Genomic DNA, 22,650 nt, shown 5'->3' on the forward strand with positions numbered 1-22,650 from the left:
CCCGTACATCTTACAGCGATTTATGACATTTGTGCTTCTCTTTCACAGCTTTGCTTGTAAACTGTAGTTTTAGCAAACTCTGGTACTCTGCACTTCGACCAAATATGCCACAACAACGCGAGAGGGATGCGCGTCTGCTAGGGGGCTTTTTCACTCTAACCTTGCATTGATCATAAGGTCTTGAGATGGAGCTCACAACGGCCAACGCATGGAAGATTTATGCTCTGGGTCCCAGTATGCTCAAACCCTACCTCCCTCGAATATTCGAGAGACTCAAAGTCCCGGTGGCCGATGGCATCTGGATCGAGACATACGTCGCAAAGACAGCTCTTTCTCAACGTCACAATTAATGCAACTGACGTCCTTTGTCAAGGACCAACTGAGTAGGAAGTTTGCGCAGAGCGTTGAGCGGTCGGGTTCCCTCTCGGGCTGGGACGGCGCCATGAAGGTCTGCGTAGATGCAGGCGTGTTCGAGACCATGTTCTCGCTTGTGCAGCATCCTCGCGGAGACTTGGAGACTGCTGTCGTCAGTGCGATAGACTGCTTGCATCACCTTGTTACAAAGGCCAGCCCTGCAGAACGACGCGATCTCCTTGGGCGCGCGGTAGGATGCGATGCCCTTGACATCTGCCTCCACGTAAGAGCGATTCTCTTGTCTAAATAACGTAGAGCAAAATTGACAAAGCTGTCTCATAGATTTTGCGCCACCACGAACTTTGTCTGCACAGGTACTCTGCAGGTCGTATGCTGCGAACGCTATGTGCAGATGTGGGATACGGCACCAAAATGAGCGCAGCGGTCACCGGCGCAACCATCGAGTCCCTTTGTCGTTACGTGTTGGACGAGACAGAGAGTTACTCTGTAGAGCTCAGAGATCCCGAAAAGGCATGGCAAGCTTATCGTATGACTGAACATGCAGCAGTACGCTTTCTCGCCACACACTTTACTCCTCGCGCTGACCCTTGTTCAAGCACACTCCCGAGATGGCTTCGAGATATGGCAAGAGGTGGTTTGGCCTGACACAGGAACTTTGTCTCTGGGCAGTGCACGGCCTCATATGCTGCGTGCCCGCCTTGACATGTCGACAGATTTTCGAGATTGTACAGTCTCGACCGGTGATGTTGGATCTCCTCCTGGACATCGCAATGGTGCCTCGACCCGCTTTCTATCCCGAAACTACTGCAGATCAGATAGGTTCGGCTTAAATCAGTACGAAATGTCTTCTGCGTGTTGACCTTGCTGTGATAGCGGCCGAAATTCTAGCAATAATACTTCAGCTGCCCCTGGGCTCAATACCCGGTTTAGAGATCCCTCTCCAGGACGCAATGAAGGCATCGTTTGATGATGAATGGCATGCGACCATCTCTGTGGCGGGTCTCCTACTGGAGAGACCGCAATGGCTGCCGAAGCTCCTCAAGATATGGAAGAGACTGGACAAGGAGCGATTCTCAGAATTGCAGGAGTAAGTGCATCGCCCGGAACAGACAACGCAGGGTGCTGAGTCTGTAAACAGCCTCCTCGATGGAGTGCACCCAGACTGGTATGGAATCAAGCCAAACACAGAGGCAATGGCTAACTTGTACGAGTATCGAGGTGACCAATCTGCTGCTGCTGATACCCCAACGTAATTGCATAACTGACATAGGACGCAGGGCACATGCGCATTGACATCTTGTCAATTCTTACCACACTAACGTTCACTCCTGACATTGATGACGTCGATCTCATATCCCTTCTGCGCATCGCCTACGAGTCTACCAAAAAGGCTACACCTATCTCAAGAGAAGCCGACTTAGTATTCAGCCCCAGGATGAAGGAAGAGGAGTTTTATGAAAAAATTGAGTGGTCGGCCAGCGTCTTCCGTATACCCTTGGCCCTCGCCGACATCGAAGAGCCCGGTGTGACCATCGACGCGCTCGGCCAGATCCCAGACGCAGCCATTTCCGCCCCGATAGCTCTCCTCCGGTTGCTGAATGTACTAGCACAACGCGGCATACTCGACAAGGCGCACACATGGCGGTCCCTGCCGGAGGGTACGGCGGATGGCACACATCTCGTGCATGTGCAGCAGATCCTGAGCGACATGGTAATTGGGAAGACGGTCTCGGTCATAGCGAAGCGGGTCAGGGCACAGAGGGAGAAGAACAAGAAACATGTCCGGGAGGCGCCATATACGGCGCGGAGCGAGTATCGTCAGACCGCACAGCTTGCGGCGGAACTAGTTGCTTTCGACGAGGCAACACAGGGCCGCTGGAACTCGGCAGTGGTTGACATACGCAAGGAGCTTGTCTTGTGCCTTGGGAATACCGCCGAGATGTCAAACCGGCTGCAAGACTACCAGGCAGCAATGGGCTTCGTACTTGCTGCGCAGGACGTGGCATCGCGGGCATCACGAAACGAGGGTATCACTGCTGATATCCTAGCAAAGAATGTGCGGCGGCTTGAGGTAGCAAGGGCCAACCTGAAATAACTATGGCAAGGTCACCTACGGTTCCGACTCTGTCCCTGCCTGGCATCAGGTCCTGCAGCGGCACTTCTCCGTATCTCCTCCTCATCCATTCCAGCCTCAGCCAAGATCTTCTCCACTTCTGTAAGGATCGGCTTGTACGATGCTGTACATACTCTGCTTAGCGTTAACCCGATATGCTGTACTAGAATGGGACTTACTGTATCTCTCCTGTGCGAGCGTGAAAGCATCACGACGGAGCATTTTGCCGCGGTTATCGCTCGATTGATGCGCCTTCTGTGCCCAATAATCGCGCGAACGGGCGTAGAACATTGCGAGGGTCTCGCCTGGCAGGGGTGTGCTGACTACATCCTCGGCTGAGCGGGTCTGGTCCTTGGAGACACCCATAAACGCCGTAGCTTGAGCTCGTAGATTATCCTAATATCTTCACAGTAAACAACTGTGCTACGAAGGATCGACAGAGAAAACTCACGGGATCTGGTTCCTCCTCGGATATGACCTTCAACATTTCCTTTCCATCCTCTTTATCGTTCTTAACTTCCTTGGCAGGCGAGTCAGCAGTCAATGTCGCTGAGAGACTTTCGTCGTCGTCGTCGCCATCGCCGTAATTACTCTCATCATCCGAGCTATCCTCGTCGTCGTCCCCGTCGCTGCTGCTGTCGTCGGCATTCGCAGGGATAATGACGTCGCTCGGCTTTAGACAAACGTAGCGATCGAGTTTGTCGAGCTGCAGTAAGTAGAAGTCGTCTAGTGTGTACTCGCGTGATCCGCGCTCGAATATGCCACCATAACTGTGACAACGCGCACAGTAAGAATCATCTCCAGATAAGGGCCGAGGACGACGGACGCACATGAACAGATTGTTACGCAGAACTGCTAACATAGCATTGTATCGTGGCAATGGGATAGTAAGGTTCGGGTCTTCCGGGCCCACTTCGTCGTTGACTGGGGTTTCGGTTACAGCGGTCGACGTGAGCGATGGTGGACGACTCTCCCGCTGTTGTTTGGCTTTCAGCCATGGTTTGTCCTCCTAGGAGCAGACATCAGGTTGAGCCAGGCTGACAGTCGTAAAGCTTGAGTTGAGCTGACCTCGTCAGAGTGATATTCGTCGGAGTCCTTTTCGTCGTCAGAGCCTGTCTTCTCCTTCTCTGATACAGATGTAGAAAGCTTGGGAGCTGCAGTAGCGGCTGGCGCCATCTTTTTCTTCGCACCGCCTTTTTGTTTGGGGCGTTTGAGGGTTATGGAGATCCAGCGGCCATTTTCGGCAATCTGGTAGCCGTACCTACGAGCTCGTCGATCAGCAGCGCATTTTCACCATCGAAGGAACACGGGTACAAGTCGTTGTGAAAGACGCTCTCCAATGTCTCCTCGTTCGTGTCCTCGTCCGTGACACCACCGAAAAGGACACCAGTATTCTTCGTTTGCCACAGCGCCATCGTACACCCAGAGCGAATTGATGGTGCGTAAGCTGTCGATGAACGCTTGCGCCGCTCCCATTTGAGGACTGGCATGTTGAACGAAGACGGCTTTCGGTCTGCGTCTGGCTCGGTTGGCACGCTCAGCCTACGAGATTACTTGCCATGAAGGTAAGCGCTAGTGGCAAGATCTGACTGACCTCAGAAACCAGGTATCTTCGAGCATGACACCGACAGGCCGCTTGCCCTTTTGATATTCTTTGCAGTACCCGCCATGCAATAGGGCGCCTTCAGGAGTGGACAAGAACGAGAACCCACTTCGCGGCCTGGATCTAATGATCAGCCACGCGATTGCTACGAATACGTTCGGGGGACGGACGAAGGCTTGGGTTCATTTTCTTTCAACTCAACCTGCTTCCACTTATACTCCTGTGTGTCAAATAGCCATAGATCGTTCAAGTAATTTGCTATGCCCACTGTCAGATTTGCGCGCAAGTAAGAACAAGCCAAGGACGAACTTCTGATACCAGGGTCATAGAATCCCCCGAAGAGCACGATGTAGTGCTTCCACATTGCCATTCTATTCGTGAGGGTCAATTACTTATTGCCACATATATGTTTATTTACAGGTGCATACCGATGCCCCGAGCGTGCTGAAGGAAGGACTTTGGTTTCGATTCTGTCCCAGGAGTGCGTTTGGATGTCGAAGCACCAGAAGTCGCGGTAGTGATGGAAGGTCGACTGGTTAAGGCTAGAGAACTCCCCACCTGAAAAACAAAACTGAATTGTCAGCACTTCAAGGCTTCGAGCACCAGGGTGGAGAGAGTATGAGTACCGAACAGGAACAGCTTTCCCCCTCCCGCGGGAGAAGCGACCACAGCATGGGCCGAACGAGGGCCAGGACAGGTAGGGGAGACAAACTTGCGCCATTCATCCTACAATCCAGATCCCCTCCACTTACTGGGTTATTCCGTAAGGTGCGAGGACACTCACCTTGTCAGGCGAATACCGAAAGACGTCATTATAGAAGTACTGTGGCGATATCTCGTCAGGAGAACGATCGATATGCGCATTGAGGAAAAAAAACGCACGGCTTTATTATCTTCGCTGAAGAACTCTCCGCCGATGCACCATAGATGATTTCCATTCGGACAGGGAATCAAGGTAGCATTTGCCCGCCGACTGGGTGGTCCCTCGACAAGCTCTTCGGTAACTTTGTGCTGGTCTTCCCAGTCTCTTCGCATCTACTACACATACAATGAACTAAGAGATACCTGCACAGCACAGCGGCGTGCACACCTTGTCTAGGATGGCCTCCAAGTCCTCGTCATCGTCCTCTATGTCAGGCTTGGACTTGCTCTGCTTCTTCTTCTCCTTGCGGTCTATCTTTTTATCTATCTTCGCCTTCTTCGCAGCCTTTGCGGAAGCCTTTGAGCCGGAGTTACCAGCTTTTTTCTTTGCCATTCTCGCCACTGGAGCAAAAGAGCGAAGGGGATAGTGGGCATCATTTCATAGGAATAACTCGATCAATATCTTGTAATCCGATCGGATCTGAGATCAGCCTACTTGTTGTATCGCAGCGACCATGTCAGTGAACATGTCCTCGGACAGCGTGCATCCTGTCAACCTCAGTTCGCCCTCCAACGACCACACGGCCTAGCTAAGCCCACGGGAGGCAATCGTCTATTTGGAGGCCCACCCCGAAGATGTCCGTCGCGGATCACATACCAGCACTGTCCACTTGGCAGGCGCACGCTCTCGCATTGCTCATCGGAGGCTCCTACGTCGGCTCGCTCTACGTCTCACAGAATGCGAGGCTGACGTACTCGTCGGACAATGCAGTAGAGCAGGCCAAGGAACGCGTTCGTCGGAGAGACGACCCCGACGTAATCCGGGCGCGCTGCATTGTGGTGTCAACAAGCACCCTCCTATCGTGTGTCGTCGTGTCGGGTCTCGTCTACGTGAAACTCGGCGGGTCATTGAAGGTGAGTGTCAAAGCGACGTATGTATGACCTTCATAATTGACAGCTGCTCTGCAGTCCGACGCTCTTCCCATCACGGCCGACTTGCTAGGTTTCCGACATCTCCGTTCCGTGTTGCTGCCCTGCCTGATCGCCCCGGTGCTCTATGCGGGCCCTTTATGTGTTTCCTATCTTTCGGAATCGTTGCTCCCATGGCAACAATACTGGGGCATTCTCAATAACTTGCCCACACAAACACAGGGAAGTGCAGTACTGCTAGCACTGCGTAACTATGTGGTCGTACGTTTCGCAATCCCTCATCCGACCACGTGCGATTGACGGCAGCATCCCAGGCCCCCATCACGGAAGAAGTAGCATTTAGGGCATGCATCCTCGCCGTGTACGGCATGGCGGGCTCTTCCAGGAACAGGATGATCTTTCTGAGTCCGCTCTGGTTCGGGATTGGTACGTCCAGCTTTCTTACGTCCTCGAAATACGCTCACTAGCTTATCGTACAGCTCATGTACATCATGGCTGGGAAGTGTACACGCGCATCGGACGTACAAGCTTCGCGGCGCAACAAGCAGCGTTCTCAGTCGGTAAGCGGGATTTACCCCGCAACGTCATCCGCGCCTGACCTCCTGGGTTTGCATTCAGTCTTTCAGACCGCTTATACTACGCTGTTCGGCTTTCACTGTGCGTTTCTCTTCCTACGCACGGGATCGCTTCTGCCGCCCATAGCGTCTCATGTCTTCTGTAACATCATGGGTCTGCCTGACTTAGGCGATGCCGTGGCACGTTTCCCTCATAGAAAACTTCGTAAGTGGACTTGTGGCTTGCTTTATTGGGCGCATCATTGACGGCTTCGTTACACGTTGCAGTAATCATTACTTCCCACCTGCTGGGTGTCGCTGGCTACATCTACACTCTAAAGGCGTGGACATGCGGCATTGGCAGCCTATATTGGCCTGCCTAGTAGACCTTCACTAGCTTTACTACTTCTCTACGTCGCGAAAAATAGAGGCAATGATAACTTTCGTATATCTACCCCACGTATATACTCGCGTACAATGCACTAAATTTAGTTTGCAAATCGTCGAGTGTGCCACGACCTCCGCGTCTTACTAGAGTAGACGCGCGAACGCCGCCTCTGCGCCGCACGCGTGATCGTGAAGATGCAGCGGCCCTTTCGTGCGTGTTACTTTGACTGCCATGATTCTCGACCAAGGTGAGGTGCGCCGGGAAGCTACCAGTTCTATACGAAACTTAAGAGAACGTTTCTCATACGTTGTAGACCCGTTCAGTGACAGTCCCCCGCAGTCACCGACCGAGACTGTCCTCCCTGAGTGAGGATTTCGTTTAGCATGGCTATTGACCTACAGCTCATGCTGCAGCAAATGGTAGCTATGGTGAGGCTGTTGCGCCTCCTCATCCGCGGGCGTCGTCTGGTTCGCGGCCACCCAGGCAAGTGATGTATGTCCCTCCAGTTTAACAACTAATTATCTTGGTTGTATCCACCAGCTACATGCCGCCACGCCGTCCATCCCGGCCCATGATCTACACGTTCATGTCATGGAACGCTAAGCTAATGCTGCTCATGCCGCCCGTGACCGTCGGCGATCGCACACCCGTCGCGAACATCGACGTTTCGCTTAACCTCAGCCCTTTCGCGCCGCTTTCATACATCACGACCGTGCGCCGCGGCGGGACGACCGAGGGCACCCTGATCGGTGAATTCGAGTGAGTAAGTTGTTCGTCGTTGCGGAGATTGCGCCGGGTGCCGCGGCTGACGGCGGATCTTCAGGCTGGCGGTAGCGCACAATCGCGCGACGGTGAAGATTGGCAACCACTGGGAGAGAGTCGCGAGTGTGTTGACCCAGCAGCGGAACACGGTACCGCAACTAGCCGTCTGGTAGGTGCTGTGCTGCGCGCTGACCTGTCGTTTCCCTTCACAGCGCCATTGGAAATGGCGGATGAGCGGCGTCGAGTTCTTCTGGGACTGCAGCAAGCGGCTGGACGACGGCTCGCCGATGTGCATTGTCAGTGCAGAATTTCCTTCTACCTCATCGCACTACACTGAGCCAAAATGCTATGGCAATAGTGCCTCGACGGCCGAAGCTCCCAGCTCGCGTCCTTCGTACCGCCCCCGATAGATGCTTCCCCGCCGCTTCCGGACGCGACACTGACAGTCTTTCCGGACGGGCATGAGTATTTCGACCATATCCTTTTATCGGCCTTGATAGTTGAGCGAAAACTGACACTGTCATTCTGACACAGACTACATGTAGAATACACCCATGACAACTTCCACCAAATTTCCTGTCTGCACAGCCTCTGATGACGTACTGCGCTTGCCCCTCAGCGCTGTACGCAGTAATGAGAGTCCGTCAACTGGAGGTTGTCCGTGGTGCCTAACTTACGGCAGCTCGTGTGATGCACAGATGGTCGCGTGCTTGCTGGTGCCACTTCTGAATGGGTTGTTTCATGGTCCTGAACGTAAGGATGAGAGGGCGTGACCTTTTCGAGTGGGTCCCATCGCGTTACAAGTTTTGGTTTTTGACAAAATACTGTTCTGTGCTCACGCGAGCTAGCATGTGCACAGAAAGGGACGTCATACTTGTCGCAAAACCGCTGCGATCTGAGTCGTGCTTGTGGAGACGTACGTAGGCTGCACACTTAGCCTGTGCAACTCCTGCGCCTCTGAAGCTGGCGGCATGAAATCTCAGTCTCGCGACGTAAATACCATGGACGATCACGACGTCATGTTACATACGAAGCACCGACGCCAGAACGTTGGAAGATGCTCTGTGAATGCTCGGGGAGACTGTGAGTACCGAGGAGCGAGCCAGCTGCTTTGTGGGGAGTTGACGTACGATGGTTTAGCCCCAACTCCCGAAACGGTTGTAAGGACGGCTCGATGAAGCAAGCAGGATATCATGCATGCCTCGGCGCCGGGACTAGCGCCGCATGACAGTGTACTGCTGCTGGAGCAGCCAGAGGCCGCGCCCGCTGGCAGTGGTCGAGCCCCGGATGCGCCACAGGCGGATGCTGTGGTGCCTGTCGTAGGCAACTGTAACTGCGCACTCAGAGTGATCCACCGATATGTGCTGCTCTAGACTCAGCAATCGGGGCGGATGAACACTGCTAGACAGTTTTCGGCGGCTGCGGGTCATCTAGGGGGTGGGAGAAGGTTCATATCAGGCAGAGCGAATGAATGCTATGCTGGTCCGCTGGGAATACACGTTCTGCCCCGAGTGCGGGTCAAAAGCATGAGAAACGGAAACAAAAGACAGTAGCAAAAAGGCAAGGTGCAGATGGGGGGCTACACTGTCAGCTGGTAGCATCGGGTCGTTACTGTACTGCGCCGTGATCCTGGCATGAGCAGTGCACCGAGAGGAGAGAGGACAGAGCTGGTAGCGGTCCTACGAGGGAGACGACTACCGTCAAATGACGACGGCAAGTTCCGCACTTCCCGAAATGGAGCCCCAGCCACGTTTATCTTGAGCGCGGTGGACGGGGCTCGAGGCGAGCACTCGAGCAGCGACACGCCACGGAGCGTGTGCCCATCTGCGCTTCTTCATATCCTCCAGCCCCTCATATACCTGCAATCGCACAGCCCTTCCGTTTAATTCATAGACCACATATCCCACATTGTCGATCCCACCCTGACCTGCCATCTGTCTCTTGTACCTCCGCCAGGCATATATATACCTCACCTAATCTTCCCTTTGTTGCCGCCTACACATCCTTAGATCTTACTTCCCTCTCTCACCTCGCAAACCGTCCTCGCCATGACAGAGTACGACTGGTCACCCGAAGCCTGGGAGCGACACCTCGAGAATCAACAACGGGTGTCGAACTGGGTCACTGACCAGAGTGCTCGCCTGCCCAAACAGCAACGTGCAAGTTCTGTGGCACCCTCGTACCCCACGCAATCCTCCCACCAATCCTCATCTCGCCACAACAGGCGATCATCGTCCACGAGCCCAACATCCTCGACGCCTACCAAAGCGCGCCCCGCTCGGCCTGAACATAAGCGATCGTACACGGAGCCGGTACACGAGGCATACCGGTCGTCTCGCCCCTCGCGCTCGCGCCAGATATCTCCGCAGCCGGTCTACCAGTCTAAGGCGTCGCCGACGGCGTACGCCTCGCAGACGTATATCCCTCACACCACGCCGTATGTCGTCTCGCATGACAAGCACGGCGGGGGCTACCGCTACCAGACATATAGCTACGATGCCACATCCGGGCACCTTGTTCTCCCTCCGCCGCGATCGGGTGAACAGTATATCATCATGCCTTCGGCAGATAGAAAACTTGTAGTTGTGGTGAGTCCTCTTCTCAGCTGACTTTTCTCTCAACAAGCCTGACAGAAAGCAAATCCAGAACAATGATCCATACACTGTCGTACATCAAGACTCACGCAGCAGTAGCCACTCATCATCATCCAAGAATCAGCCGCTGCTGAAGCGTCTCTTCACAAGCCTGAGCCCCTCGAGGTCCAGCGGCAGCAGCACGAAGCTGACCAGGCACACCAGCCGGGATCGCCGCGCGTATTGAACCTGGACCACGCTGCTTGGTCCTCCACCAAAACTCTGCGCGGCACACCGTGCCCTTCTCAGGGTACTGCGCCGCCGCTCGGACGAGGCGCGCCCCGGCCGCGCTCGTCTTCCCCAATGCATAAGCTACACCCACGTTCCTTCAAATCGGCGCACATACGGCGCCGTCCAGCCGCTCCCTGAGCGACCCGCGCGCCGCGCGCCACGCCACACCCCTTCCGCACGTTCTGCACGTTTTCCCATGTCTACCCATGTTCCGGATGACGCGCCGATGCTATCGCAGACGCCTCCGTTTTATTCTGACGCCGTAAACGCGCTTGCCGGACCAGGCGCCCACGACCCTTTTCTTACGTCTTCTGCTTCTCTCATACACTCGCATACACACAGCACATACTACTCCCATTGGTCATATCTCTCGGGAACATTCAGGGTGGCGCTCGGATCTGGCGCACAGATTTGGTGTAGAAACATACATGGCTTGCTTTTCTTTACGTTACATGTTACGACCGACAGGAATACCCATAGCAATAGATATACCTTTACCCCACGCGCATCGGCTGTCCGAGCTGCTGACACTCTCCGAAGGTCATTTGCTCTCGGAGTCGTCACAGTACGGGTCCTGGCGGCCCGGGTAGCAGTAGTCGTCGCTGACGCAGTACTGCAGGGTGTGAAAAGATCAGCGGGACCACATGGCGAGAGGAGGGAGCTGGGCACTCACGTCCTGGCCGATGATGAGGTCGTCGCACGTGTCGTCAACGTCGTCGTTGAGCTGCACGAACTGGGCGACAGTGAGTTCCCACTGTGCAGCAAGGTCGTTGCATGTCGCCTCGGTCGCGGGCTCCCAGAGCGTGCACGTCGGGGTGTACGCTACGGAGAATAATTGGTACAGCGGTAGTCCGGGCGGTCAGTGCGGGTTCGGTAGGTCAGATGTAAGGTGACCGGAGAATGTTCAGTCAATTATCGGAGCGCTTATGTAGAAAAGAATAGACACGTACAACGTAGACACACTTCCTGGACATCCATGGGCGGGCCGCCTGTGGAAAGTGTGAAGTTAGGCGAATGTCACGACAGGCTACTAGACGGCAACAACTAACAATCGTGCAGGTCAGGATTCAACGCCATAAGTTCCTCCGTCGTAAGGCCGCTCCACGATTCAATAGTCGCGCATGAGTCCGTGGACCTATTTGCAGTGAGCCATCATTTTTTCCTAAGGAAGGCGTCGGTCTTACTTCGCATTGTAGATCTCTGAAATGGAGGATTAGCGTTTGTTCCTTGCTCACAGCTAGGGTAGGTGAACGCACCAACACACTCGGACCTGGGACCAGACGCCACTATGAGCGCGATGCCCCAAGCGGCGGTAAGAACGGCGGCGGCAGAGATAGCAAAGGTGCGCATCTTCCTTGCAAACGTCTGGGGCTTGTCCTCGGCTTCGTGACGACCAAGTACTGACGAGCTTGCAGAGGAGCCATAGAGTGTCTTTATACTTCTGCGACACAGCTCGGGACGCCCTCAACAATGCTAGGATAATCATGATTAGAGCTTCAGCTTCAAACTGCATTCCCCTCGAAGTTCGGCCGGACTATCAGCGTGGGGCCTCCAAGAAGAGCAAGGCGTTCTATAAGCTCGCCCTAATCTACTCTTTGCACCCCAGCAGAGACGTGCGCTTGGCGGGTAAGGCTTGGGCATGTGCTCTCAAGCTTTCTGAGCGGTGATGAGATGGATGCGCGCAAGTGTGTTACTCGTAGCATTGCTTGTTCATGCCAGTGCCGCGCCTCTCGCGCGCAAGTTGCAGGCCAAGGAAAGGCGAGTGAATAGACGTGTGTCAGCGCGTGTCATGCAGCTTATGCGAGAATTTTCCCAATAGATTCCAGCGCGTTTCGAGCCATGAATGGGGGAGTGTTTGATTTTCGAGCACAGGATATTTTTCGTCACAAGGTTCAGCGTATTGGCGTATCACGTTTGAGCCGCGGACCTGATGTCAGAGGATATTAAGAGGATGCAGGGTAGATAATGTCATATCAGAGTATGCGACGAGACAGTGTACGCGCGACAGCTCTTGTGCTGGCGGCCTGCGTCCGCACGCGAGCCGCCTCCGTGGTGGCAGACGAACGACCTCGATTGCCTATTCTGGGCACAAATGAGACATCTCGGTGATCGCCGCGCACGCCACGTGAGCCTTACCAGATCCCGCTCATCGGAGACTGTCCAGGACTTGCCCGTAAAACTTCCCAAGATTCAGAGAAGGCATGCCTCACAAGCGGGCAAAACGCTCTGTACGTGAGAAGCAGCGCTCTGCAAAGTCAGTGGCCCGCCAGCCCGTCGCTGACGCCGCCCTTGTCTTATCCCCTTCGTTTTTGGATACAGAGGGACGGACAACGAGCCCGGCTCGCAGTCGAAGGGTGCGCTGAACAGTGAAGCGGTGCCGAAGAGTGCCGCGCGTGTGCTCAACGCGGCGAAGATCCAGGAGGAGTGGCGCAGGAAGCGCAAGACGGAGGGCGACGACAGGAGGCCGAGGAAGAGGCAGCGTACGGAGGCGGAGGCGGAGGGGAAGGGGGAAGGGAAGGTTGCAATGAAGATCATGCCGGGCGAGTCCCTTGCGCACTTCAATAGGTGCGTGGCTATCTTTTCCTGTGTATCATTTTACTGATACAGACGGTCACGAAGACGAGTTGAAGAGTCCATGCGCCCCCTTGTACGAGAAGCTGTTCAGATATCTGCGGCAGCGGCACGTAAAGTTAAGAAAGAAGAAGAGATGGCCAAAGAGACACAAAAGGCGGGCAGAAATGCCAAACCGAGTCGCTCGGTGTCTCCCACTCCTCAGAGCAAGAAGAAGGTCGGCAAGGTCGCGGTGATAGACGAGGACGACGACAATGACGCCCCCGCATCCAGGTCCGCGAACCCCACGCAAACTGGCGAAGCGAACGAAAAGGACAGGCCGAAGGATTTTGTGGCCTTCTCGGCGAGTGCGCCGCGGCGGCTGAACGACATTGCGAAGGCTCCGCCGGAGCTGAAGAGGCTGCCGCGCGGGGCAAAGGCAAGCAAGGCCGCGGACACCGGTGTCAAGGGTTCGACGAGCTTGCGCGAAGGAGCTATGTCGATGGCTCAGAAGGCCATGCTGGAAGAGGAGCGTGAGCGAGTGATCAAGGCCTATCGTCAACTCAAGAAGGGCGCTGTGGGCGCGTGAAAGCTGTTTCCTTGCACTACAGCAAGCGACGTGAGTCACTTCATGCATAAAACTAGGAACATGTTATTGAAGTATGATGCCAGTGATGAGTAGACGATATCCACTTTTGTGCGGCCGGCGCTCGTCCATCAATGTGCGACCGCACTGTGTACGAGGCACGCTCAGGAGCCGGAGAGTATAATTTTTTTAAAATTGGATTGGAGACACTACCTAGTACAGATCGATGATACAGGCCGCCAACATAACTTAGCTCTATGCAGCACTGTTCCAAAAAAACAAGAAATGCAAGTATGAGGGCGCTCCACTACGACGGCGGCAATGGCGTTGTGCGCAGGTATGGCTACAAACGAACTTTAGAGTGCTACAGTCGAATATGGTAGGGGGCTACGCACAATTAAAGTCTTATATTCCGGAAAGAGTTTCCTAGCTTCTTCATCCGAGACATGCGGTTGTATAATGACGTCGTCGCCTTTCTGCCAGTTAGCAGGCGTACCGATCGGGTACTTGTCAGCGGTCTGGAGAGCTGGATCAAGCGAAGCAAGTAGTAAAATGGGGTCTCGGAGGTCTGCACGGCTCCGGCTTACCGTCAAACACCCTAGAACGCGATAGTGAGCGCAATCCAGACTCGAGTCAAAGCACACGACGCACCTGATGATCTCGTCAAAGTCGCGGCCAACAGACGCAGGGTAGATGACCATCGCACGGATGGTCTTCTTCGGGTCGATGAAAAAGACGGTGCGAATCTGTGCAGAGGAATGAAGGAGAAGAGGCCAGGCGTGAGACCGTGTCCGAGCTTACAATATTCATCTGTCCATCCTCACTGACGTTTGTCATTTCCTCCCCGTCAAACATCTCATACATCTCTGCAATCTTCCTGCCCGGATCTGCAATCTAAGGCGGTGTTAGGGAAAGTGAGGTGGCCAGGGATAGGGGCGCACAATGGGGTACTCGACGCATGTCGGGGCAGTCTTGTTCCCTATTTCGATGATGTCTTCAATCCATTCGTAGTGCTCCTGGAGCGCGTCAGCTGAGATGCCAATAACCTTGATGCCACGCTCTAGGAACTGTGGTGCCCTGCGCAAGGGGTAGGCTTGTCAGGACAGGAGGGACAACGCCCCAGGAGCGACCAAACGCACCGGTGTGAGATGTCAGCGAGCTCCGTCGTACAGACGGGCGTGAAGTCGCCGGGATGCGAGAAGAACATGACCTGCCATCGCGGGAGGACTCAGAAACTGTCTGCGCATCCTCCGCCGCCATGGACGTACCCAAGAGTCGCCGATCCATTCGTGAAACCTGATTTGCCCTTCAGTGGTGTCTGCCTCGAAATCCGGGGCGATGCTTCCAAGTCGGAGCTTTGAGGACTCCATGGCGGTTGCCAGCGCAGCGGAGCGTTCACAGCGGTAGGTGAGTGTAGAAAGAAGAGTGCGAGAGACACGCTCGGGCTCGGAATTGGAGCCATATGTGTTCGCGGTCTCCTATAAAGCAATTATATTTTCACGCACGGGATCGTGCTTGACCAAATTAGGCGACCAAAATTCATGCTTTCGCCTCGCACAAACTACGCGCGAGAGTTAGACCTGCCGTGCTCCCGACCACGATAAGAGGGATTTCCGTCTGTCGTAGGCGGGCGGTTCGAATGCTGCCCTCATCTATCGTGCACATGCCCAGTCGATGTGAATGTGAAACCACCGCTGATAATCAGAAATATTTCTACACAATGCCGTGAACCACCGTGATTGCCTGCATCTTCAGGATGGTCTATATTGCGCGTGATATGCCAAGTAGACTAGCAGCACCACTCACGGGATTCTCGAGAGGCACGCAGTAACGTTAACCTGCTTGATAGCCAGGATCTGTCTTCCTCTGGCTAGCATGTATCCCAGAGCTGCTGCCGTAGATGACGTCGCTAGTCTTTCTCGATAAGATAAGAACCCCTGAATCGCGACGGATTAGCGGACTTGGGATACTCTTATGCCCACTAACAGCAATCGCCGTCGCCACACACGAGGAAATTACGACACGCTTTACGAATTCTGTAGTCTGAGAACGATATCGATGATCCACAGCTGCACCGTCCGTCGAAAACAGCCTGGATCGCATGCACGTCATTCGTATGCATAGCTGGTGTCGCCCCGGTAACCACGTACCAGAACTATCACTTTGTAAATTATGAGCACACAACTTACGCAAGTCACATACCTATCCAAATGTCTGGTGAAGTCCATGGCGTGCGCCCTGAAGACAGTTTGGAGGTTCTGCCAGTAGCTGGCCCCGCGACTCAGACGAGGATTCAACGATAATTCCCGATCTGCTCTTGGCGAGTAAGCCTGATTATATTACTGAGTGTCGCCACCAGTCCTTTGCATAAGTCTGAATTAGGGAGTGAGGCGACGACGAACGAGAAACAGTCTTTGCACACGACACTGAACCAATACGCCGCCCGCACCGAACGATACGTCCGCATTTGGACGCGGTTGAATTCACCGCCGATCGCGACGCGTCGATCTTTTCCCTCAAGTCTATCAAAGACTGGGGAGGCTGGTTTCGTATTGATTTCGGCCGTGTCATTGTATATGAAGTGTCAGGACTAGGACGGCTTGATTTTCAATCCCCTCATCTCTTCTGCTTCGCACACCGTCTTCGCCCCGCACGACGGGGAACGGCCAACCCGACCGTGTTGCAGGGCGCGTGAGGCGACGACACAAGATCTCGGTATTCGTTTAGCTCAGGACACGAGCGTTCACCTGGCTGTATGCGCCGACCACCGGGCTTCCTGGTGGGTTTTGCTCCACGGATGCCGCCCGCTTTGGACTTCGTTGACATCTGGAAGACGCCTGCTACTTGTCCCATGGACATCTCCACGTCGAATGTCTCAGAATCGGAGCTTAGGACGGAGCAGGAGAGGAGCACCACACTGGGTAGACGCTTGGGAAGGCGGACGGTGAACCAGTGGAGTACGAAGACAACGCCATTGGCCCTGAAAATCGGCCCTACGCTTCAGAATACGGAGGTAAGTTACATCTCAAATTGAGAGGACAGCATACCCTTGGGACATAGGGTGCCGTTTTGTACCACACTGACGAGTCTTCCTTCGAGGTCTTCTCCATCCGAGCCGGTCGGACGACACCCGACATGCAAAATGTCCGCGTTGATGAAGCACAGCCATCATAAGGGCGAAACTGCGTTTACGTACGAACGTTAACTAGTTGACTCCGGGCTTGCATGGACCTGCCGGAAGATTTCGTATTCAGCGATGCTGTCAAATGAGCGTGAGTGAGCTAGCCACACATTGAGTACTGCAGACGGAGGGGACACACCGGGAGGCCTGAGGACTTGTAAGTTCTCGCGGCGCCTAACAAGTGGAAAAAGCTGTCATCATCATTTGAGTCTCAATTAGACCCCGCTCATGCAACGTTACTAGGTCTGATGAAGCTACTCAGAATACAGACATCGGACGATAATGGCCGTCGACCGGTGATTATGCAGCAACATCTGGAGACACAAGATGAACCAAGTTGATGTCAAGTTTTGTATCGCCTCAGTGTGAACTCTAACAGACGCTACGGGCCGGCCCCCACGAAGCCGAGTCGCCAAACTTTGGAGTTTTATCCACGGAAGTACTGCAGACTTATGGAGCGGCCAGGGCTGGGAAAATGGAAGAGCATGCGACCGATTCTTCTCGTCTCGCCCTGCCTGGCTGGAAAGCCTTCTCCTCGAATGATCAGCAGACTCCCGCTTTCGTAACTGTGAAAGTCGTGGTCCGTCCGTGCACTGCGCATGGGAGCTACCAGTCCAAGGTAGGTAGTCATGAAGGGATTGTGCGCAACGATGCGGCGGACATTGATCATGAAAGATCGGGGGACCTTTCGAAGACGCAGCGTGAAGCAGTAGACACCAGCACGACGGTTAACGTGTCGTTGACGACGCGCTCTGCTGAGGGCATAGGTTTGAGAAGCCTGCCGAAACCTTCGTAACCTTTTACCGGTTGCTCAAGAGGTTTAGCGTCTGCCGATGCCTCTGGCTGCGGCAGAAGACACTTAGATTCCGGAATGTCGAGTCAGAACTCTGTTACATTGAACACTGTAATAGGCTCTCACAGGCAGTTGTGTACACCCAGTATCAGAAGAGCAGGGCAGCCGGGAGGTGCTGTAGCTCAAGGTGCATAAAGCAGTCACGAGACAGAGGGATTCTCCGGACAAAGCGACCGTGGGGCTTCTGCCTAGGGTCTTGGTGCCAAAGCTCCATAACGAGCACACTGCGAGAGCCTATGAGTGAATGACGACTGGTAAGAGAGGTGTTGGCAGCATGCTGGGGGAGAGTAAGTGAGTTGTCGGATTGGTCAAGAGTAAGGTTTCCCGCGTGGCATGGTCCGGTCGGCGTGGCATAATAAATGCCAAATAATGACCGCCACGCCGCCGCGTTCACGACGTGTCATCACGGACAGTGACCGAGCTGCGGCCACCTCCAGAGCTGGCATTCTCATTGCCAAAGTGCCAGCATGTATAGCCGACGACGACACCACAGTCGGTCTCTGAATCCGTCGGAGCGCACTAGGCGGCTCCAACTGAAAGACAGTGAGTTTCGAGAGGGAGCCAGAGCGCACTCACGGCGTCCTGTGCCTCGCCTTGGACACGTTGCCCCTGCCGCAAATGAAGATTATCAGACCTTGACCCCCAGTCACGTCTATCGCTGTGATGTATTTCCAGTCTTCTGTTCCCTCAGATTGATGACCTCAGCAAACGGTGCCATAGGTTTCCCCTGGTTGTCTCCGTCCCATTAAGGACCGCCACCCTGATTCTGCTATATAGCTCTCGGCCTGAGCTTCTCTGTCCTCTTCTGCTTGGACGTCGCTCTTGCTCACTCAAAGCTCACACGCGCCGCACGCTTTGAAGTCGACCCCGCCCAGCAGTCACCATCCATCATCATGACAGAGTACACCACCTCTTCCGAAGCCATCCGCGAGTATCTCACGGCGCGTGAGCGGACTGCGCGGTGGGTGAAGCGGCACTATGGTTACGAGCATGACGTTCTGTCACCCTCTGTTCCGCCTTCGATTATCAGCGACTCAGATGCTCCGAGCTACGGGCCCAGCGACTCGGAGGAGAGTAGCAATTCGCTCCCTCCGCGCATGATCCTGCGTTGGAACGACGGAAGACCAGATATCCCCATCTCCCGCAGCTCTAACTACGCCCGCTCGAGGTCGCAGTCGCACCCGCACCCGTACTCGCGACGAGACGAGTCGCCGGACTCACCCCAACGTTTGCCGCGTCATAGCAATTTTCACCCAAGCGCGGGTTCACACCATCCACCTGCAGCGCTCGCACCGTCAGCGCACTCACGGCATGCACAAACACTCGCGTCGGCCCCCTTCCAGGGCCCGACTGTCGAGTCTGACGATACCCCGCCTCCTTCCCCCGAGCACATTGTTATTCTACCCTCTCCTCAGGACGAGGATCCACCACAAGTGCTGGGGGCCGTGCCTTCCCACGGTTCACAGTCTCACCATGGGCCTCAACACTCGTTGCGAGCCCACTCTGTACACCACCCACAGCCCACAGCGGCCAACGGGGCGTACCCACCGCCGCCATCACATCACCCTACTATACACGCGCCGAGTCCGCGTCGCGCTTACAACCCCTCGGACCACTCACACGTATCCCGGCATGCTACACATTCGCCGGCGATGCAACACTCGCAGTCACAACCACTGCCCGTCGCCCACGGCGGCACCTACCCGTCGCGTTCGGGCACCGCACAGCCATACAGCCCACCGCAGATCGTCTACGCGCCGTCCTCGAAACACGGCGGCCCACAGTACGCGCCGCCACAGATCGTGTACGCGCCGGCGGCACACACACAGGCGCCCCACACGCGCGGCGCGCCCTCGATAACGTACAGCCAGAGCGCGCCGCTCCCACAGGCGTACCAGCACTCGCGCCACGGCAGGACCACCGCGCCGCCGGGTCCCCACGTCGTCGTCGAGACCAGCCGGAGCCGGTCGCGCGGCCCCCACAGCCATGCCCTGGGCGACCACGGCAGGGGCAGGAGCACCAACACGAGCCACCACCACCGCCGGGACGAGAGCCGCCGCGGACGGTCGCCCACGCGTTCGGAGAGCGACACATCGGGGAGCACGTACTACGTCCTGCCCACCGCGGGCCAGAAGGTGCAGATCATCGTGAGTAGTACCTGTTCTATCAATCGCTGTAGGAGTTGGTGCTGACTGTGAGCTGGGCGTCCCCAGCCCCCCAGCGGAGCCCCGTCACTCCGGACCGCGACATCGGCGACGAAGGCGTCGCAGCACTCGCCCCACTCGCCGCACGACGCCAAGAGGCCGTTCTTCCAACGCATCTTCCACATCCCGAAGCTCGCGTCGTCTTCGGCGGGTTCGACGGGTTCTGGCAACCGGAAGCTGCACAGGCGGCATACCCTTCAAGTTGGGGCACATGCACTCGGCGAACATGGCGACCGTTAGCCGTTTCGCAAAATCCCCGCAAGTTCTACTAGTCAGATGGCTGCGTCAGCTGCCCTGCCCGAGTCTGATTGCTCCTTGTGGGTTAAGCTTAATTCCTGGTAAAATCCGGTTTTTTATCTTCTGGGACGTTAGAATGGTCGAGCCTTAGTTTCATCAATCCACATTCTTTTCGACTCGTACGTACGAATGACGTAAAATGACTTAGAGATTGGCTTCTTCCCAACGCACACGCCCCTTCCCTTTCTTCCTCCCTTGTCCCCTCTAGCCTCCTTGCTGTGTATCGCCGTAGCCCTGTATCACCCACCGCAATCATGTACCAGCGTAATGACAACAGACGTTATCACAACTCTGCCTCCCTTTGTCCCTGCGACGATCCCAGATAATTCTGCAAAATGAGTTGAGAGATCAGCCACGAGGATCTCATGAAACGTGCACGTATGATATATGAACGCACGTCTAGAGCCAAGATGAGCTTGCGGTGCACATGCTATCACCCGGCAAAGAGCTGCCTTACGACTTCGCAATGTTGCCGGTGCGCGATTACCGTGGAAAAGGCCAATCGCTGTCTCCGGCGTCGTCTGGAAGCCGTCGGGCGACACGGCATGCGGGTTCGCAGAGGGGCTGGCAACAATATTGGGGCTGCGCAAGGAAGTGGGGACGAGTATCTGCACACAGGATATCGGCCGCTATGGGCGATAACGTCCGAGCATGTGCGAGCGATCGAGCGGGCACAGTTGAGATTGAGAGCCTTTGGAAGGCGTGCCAGGGGTATTGTCCGGATTGTGGTGCTTGCTATCTCTTTCAGTGTGCGTAGTGTGGGAGGCACTGAACGGAAAAGTCGTTCGCACGACATAAAGTCTATTGCCATGCCGATGAGTGCCCTTGCCTGCGTGGCATCGAAAGAGTACATGAACAGGTGCATGAGAGAGAGATGGCCTGTGACACTCACCAGACCGCTACTCATCCCAATGCATAGCTGAAAGGATCCAATAGGCAGGGCTGCCTGATTCGTCTTGCTCGTCGAGCCAGCAGAGGCCGTCCCGAAGGAGCATGTTCTCCAGCGCAGCCCGCGCTCGCTCGACAGCCCATCCTCTACGGGCTATCAGCAACTCCTCTGACACCCGTCCACCTTCATCTTGAGCGATAGCCAGCACGACTGCCTGATCTCCGTCCAGCTCCTTCACCACGCTCCTGACCATCTTTCTCCCTCTACCGACATCTATGACCTCGTAGCCTGCCCCCAACGGCTTGAGCGTCTTGATGCTCCGTATGACGTCCTCCTCTGTGATCGTGCCTTCTTCGACCGCGCGCAGCCTACCCACGAGGCGGACGAGCTCGCCCATCTCGATGAGCCCGCCGTTGCGCTCGCGCGTGCTGACGCAGACGTCGACGATCTGGACGCCGAGCTCGTACTGCCAGTCGCCGAGGTTGAGCACCTCGGCCCACCAGCCGCCCTTGCGTGGGCCCGCGAGCGGGTCGACGCCGATGGAGGCGCACATGCGCTGGAAGGCGTGCCGGAACGCGGGGTCCTTGCGTATCTTGTCGCGGTGCGTCGTTGCGAATCGCACCAGGGCCGAGCGGAAGTGGTCCATCTGGGCGTGGAGATGCTCCACTTGCGCTTTCGAGAGCTCGTTGGAGAGTTCGGCGAACGAGCGTTGCGACTGCTGCTGCCGCTCGAACGCGGCAAGGCCGACGCCTCCTAGTCGGTGCATGATCGATGTCGACGGGGTCTTCGAATGTCGATGTGAGGTGAGAATGTGAGACTAGGCTCCACCGATGCTGTTCAAATTTCTGGTTGTAGAGGAGACTGGCGGGTTTGAAGGCGAGGTTGGTAGAGTCGGTACTATCGAGAACCAAGTCGATAATATCTGCGCAATGATTTGTCCCGCATGTACGGGCCGGTGTCGGACCGCGTGATGGACTGCTTAAATGACAAAGCCGCAGGTTTCTACTCTGCGCTCCCGAGATGTAAAGGCCCTTGGCCCCTTACAACAGACTCGAAAATGCCTCGAAAATGCATCGAAATGCAAGCCACCCCAGACCTCGAGATGGATGGCCAGAAGCGCGCCGTATGGTGCCCGACGCCTCCCGACATGAAGCTTGATATGACGTCACGCGACGTAAGTCTCTGGTACAACCCTGGCTCAAAATCGAGGGGCAAGGCAGGGTACTATACAAGACTATGGAAACTAGTGCTTCTGCACTACCATTCTATACAGCAACACTGAATGATCATGGCGGAATTCGCGACAACTGTCGCCTACTCGACCGACTCGGCGGGCGTGCACCCGTCACATACCCTCCCATCAGGAACAAATAACCATTCTACCCGATGCTACCTGAGCTTGGTAGTGCTCCGAAGCATCGGGTAGCATTGGTAGAATGGTCAGTGTTTCCTGATGCCCCATCAAGCTACGCGCCATCTACGACGCTGGTTTTACGCAAGTCGAAGTTGGTTTTCCGGATCTTGAGACATATGCTCATCAAGAATTCAACGGAGATTATAATAAGCTGGATGAAGGGGGCAAGGGCGACCTCGACAAGCTGTGCGAGGCTGCAAAGAAAGTGAGGGGCTTGTGCCACGAG

General features: G+C 55.4%; 9 protein-coding genes across 9 annotated transcripts; 5 read left to right on the forward strand and 4 right to left on the reverse strand.

Moving 5' to 3' along the window:
* The first annotated feature begins 968 nt into the window (after window positions 1-968).
* PHACADRAFT_170949 (uncharacterized protein) lies at window positions 969-1,486 on the forward strand. The gene is made up of 2 exons (XM_007393022.1): window positions 969-1,194; window positions 1,249-1,486. The coding sequence occupies exons 1-2, from the start codon at window positions 984-986 to the stop codon at window positions 1,464-1,466; spliced, it is 429 nt and encodes a 142-aa protein (XP_007393084.1). The 5' UTR covers window positions 969-983; the 3' UTR covers window positions 1,467-1,486.
* Window positions 1,487-1,497: 11 nt separating this feature from the next.
* PHACADRAFT_116020 (uncharacterized protein) lies at window positions 1,498-5,390 on the reverse strand. Its single transcript, XM_007393023.1, has 14 exons — window positions 5,182-5,390; window positions 4,974-5,126; window positions 4,876-4,914; window positions 4,718-4,817; window positions 4,520-4,649; window positions 4,401-4,462; window positions 4,262-4,349; window positions 4,083-4,208; window positions 3,803-4,030; window positions 3,557-3,749; window positions 3,319-3,497; window positions 2,940-3,258; window positions 2,668-2,884; window positions 1,498-2,612 (listed from the first exon to the last, which is right to left on the reverse strand). Exons 1-14 carry the CDS (start codon window positions 5,344-5,346, stop codon window positions 2,482-2,484), a joined length of 2,130 nt encoding a protein of 709 aa, XP_007393085.1. The 5' UTR covers window positions 5,347-5,390; the 3' UTR covers window positions 1,498-2,481.
* A 721-nt stretch (window positions 5,391-6,111) lies between these two features.
* On the forward strand, window positions 6,112-6,856 carry PHACADRAFT_251563 (uncharacterized protein). Its single transcript, XM_007393024.1, has 5 exons — window positions 6,112-6,143; window positions 6,197-6,308; window positions 6,362-6,442; window positions 6,501-6,662; window positions 6,725-6,856. Exons 2-5 carry the CDS (start codon window positions 6,251-6,253, stop codon window positions 6,817-6,819), a joined length of 396 nt encoding a protein of 131 aa, XP_007393086.1. The 5' UTR covers window positions 6,112-6,143; window positions 6,197-6,250; the 3' UTR covers window positions 6,820-6,856.
* A 199-nt stretch (window positions 6,857-7,055) lies between these two features.
* PHACADRAFT_192878 (uncharacterized protein) lies at window positions 7,056-8,115 on the forward strand (the record flags this gene model as incomplete). Its single annotated transcript, XM_007393025.1, has 7 exons — window positions 7,056-7,071; window positions 7,138-7,189; window positions 7,248-7,316; window positions 7,365-7,583; window positions 7,648-7,735; window positions 7,799-7,882; window positions 7,945-8,115. 7 exons carry the CDS (start codon window positions 7,056-7,058, stop codon window positions 8,113-8,115), a joined length of 699 nt encoding a protein of 232 aa, XP_007393087.1.
* A 1,519-nt stretch (window positions 8,116-9,634) lies between these two features.
* Window positions 9,635-11,077, forward strand: PHACADRAFT_182195 (uncharacterized protein; the record flags this gene model as incomplete). The annotated part of the gene is made up of 2 exons (XM_007393026.1): window positions 9,635-10,174; window positions 10,233-11,077. 2 exons carry the CDS (start codon window positions 9,635-9,637, stop codon window positions 10,404-10,406), a joined length of 714 nt encoding a protein of 237 aa, XP_007393088.1. The 3' UTR covers window positions 10,407-11,077.
* A 1,610-nt stretch (window positions 11,078-12,687) lies between these two features.
* PHACADRAFT_251566 (uncharacterized protein) lies at window positions 12,688-14,975 on the reverse strand. Its single transcript, XM_007393027.1, has 10 exons — window positions 14,855-14,975; window positions 14,726-14,796; window positions 14,528-14,663; window positions 14,415-14,480; window positions 14,238-14,332; window positions 14,174-14,184; window positions 13,982-14,112; window positions 13,673-13,929; window positions 13,070-13,619; window positions 12,688-13,015 (listed from the first exon to the last, which is right to left on the reverse strand). The coding sequence occupies exons 1-8, from the start codon at window positions 14,954-14,956 to the stop codon at window positions 13,894-13,896; spliced, it is 648 nt and encodes a 215-aa protein (XP_007393089.1). The 5' UTR covers window positions 14,957-14,975; the 3' UTR covers window positions 12,688-13,015; window positions 13,070-13,619; window positions 13,673-13,893.
* Window positions 14,976-16,134: 1,159 nt separating this feature from the next.
* On the reverse strand, window positions 16,135-16,832 carry PHACADRAFT_251570 (uncharacterized protein). Its single transcript, XM_007393028.1, has 2 exons — window positions 16,634-16,832; window positions 16,135-16,566 (listed from the first exon to the last, which is right to left on the reverse strand). The coding sequence occupies exons 1-2, from the start codon at window positions 16,642-16,644 to the stop codon at window positions 16,203-16,205; spliced, it is 375 nt and encodes a 124-aa protein (XP_007393090.1). The 5' UTR covers window positions 16,645-16,832; the 3' UTR covers window positions 16,135-16,202.
* Window positions 16,833-17,999: 1,167 nt separating this feature from the next.
* On the forward strand, window positions 18,000-20,832 carry PHACADRAFT_170957 (uncharacterized protein). Its single transcript, XM_007393029.1, has 4 exons — window positions 18,000-19,566; window positions 19,629-19,767; window positions 19,834-20,449; window positions 20,519-20,832. Exons 1-3 carry the CDS (start codon window positions 18,514-18,516, stop codon window positions 20,094-20,096), a joined length of 1,455 nt encoding a protein of 484 aa, XP_007393091.1. The 5' UTR covers window positions 18,000-18,513; the 3' UTR covers window positions 20,097-20,449; window positions 20,519-20,832.
* A 159-nt stretch (window positions 20,833-20,991) lies between these two features.
* On the reverse strand, window positions 20,992-22,363 carry PHACADRAFT_170958 (uncharacterized protein). Its single transcript, XM_007393030.1, has one exon. It carries the CDS (start codon window positions 21,774-21,776, stop codon window positions 21,021-21,023), a length of 756 nt encoding a protein of 251 aa, XP_007393092.1. The 5' UTR covers window positions 21,777-22,363; the 3' UTR covers window positions 20,992-21,020.
* Window positions 22,364-22,650: the final 287 nt, after the last annotated feature.

This window comes from Phanerochaete carnosa, assembly GCF_000300595.1.
Source record: "Phanerochaete carnosa HHB-10118-sp unplaced genomic scaffold PHACAscaffold_3, whole genome shotgun sequence".
NCBI lineage: Eukaryota > Fungi > Basidiomycota > Agaricomycetes > Polyporales > Phanerochaetaceae > Phanerochaete > Phanerochaete carnosa.

Excerpts from the sequence above, each read along its gene's own strand:
- PHACADRAFT_170949 (XM_007393022.1), top strand. The coding sequence starts at position 984 with ATGGCTTCGAGATATGGCAAGAGGTGGTTTGGCCTGACACAGGAACTT. Across the intron at positions 1,195-1,248 it reads AACTACTGCAGATCAGATAG|CGGCCGAAATTCTAGCAATA; the intron begins GTTCGGCTTAAA and ends TTGCTGTGATAG.
- PHACADRAFT_170958 (XM_007393030.1), bottom strand. The coding sequence starts at position 21,776 with ATGCACCGACTAGGAGGCGTCGGCCTTGCCGCGTTCGAGCGGCAGCAG.
- PHACADRAFT_116020 (XM_007393023.1), bottom strand. The coding sequence starts at position 5,346 with ATGGCAAAGAAAAAAGCTGGTAACTCCGGCTCAAAGGCTTCCGCAAAG. Across the intron at positions 5,127-5,181 it reads TGGAGGCCATCCTAGACAAG|ATGCGAAGAGACTGGGAAGA; the intron begins GTGTGCACGCCG and ends TATGTGTAGTAG. Across the intron at positions 4,209-4,261 it reads GAAAATGAACCCAAGCCTTC|GCCGCGAAGTGGGTTCTCGT; the intron begins GTCCGTCCCCCG and ends CATTAGATCCAG.
- PHACADRAFT_251566 (XM_007393027.1), bottom strand. The coding sequence starts at position 14,956 with ATGGAGTCCTCAAAGCTCCGACTTGGAAGCATCGCCCCGGATTTCGAG. Across the intron at positions 14,664-14,725 it reads CTCGCTGACATCTCACACCG|GGCACCACAGTTCCTAGAGC; the intron begins GTGCGTTTGGTC and ends CCCCTTGCGCAG. Across the intron at positions 14,333-14,414 it reads ACGGGGAGGAAATGACAAAC|ATTCGCACCGTCTTTTTCAT; the intron begins GTCAGTGAGGAT and ends TCCTCTGCACAG.
- PHACADRAFT_170957 (XM_007393029.1), top strand. The coding sequence starts at position 18,514 with ATGACAGAGTACACCACCTCTTCCGAAGCCATCCGCGAGTATCTCACG. Across the intron at positions 19,567-19,628 it reads CGCCGGGTCCCCACGTCGTC|GGGCAGGAGCACCAACACGA; the intron begins GTCGAGACCAGC and ends CGACCACGGCAG. Across the intron at positions 19,768-19,833 it reads GCCAGAAGGTGCAGATCATC|CCCCCCAGCGGAGCCCCGTC; the intron begins GTGAGTAGTACC and ends GGGCGTCCCCAG.
- PHACADRAFT_251563 (XM_007393024.1), top strand. The coding sequence starts at position 6,251 with ATGGCGGGCTCTTCCAGGAACAGGATGATCTTTCTGAGTCCGCTCTGG. Across the intron at positions 6,309-6,361 it reads TCCGCTCTGGTTCGGGATTG|CTCATGTACATCATGGCTGG; the intron begins GTACGTCCAGCT and ends CTTATCGTACAG. Across the intron at positions 6,663-6,724 it reads TTTCCCTCATAGAAAACTTC|TAATCATTACTTCCCACCTG; the intron begins GTAAGTGGACTT and ends TACACGTTGCAG.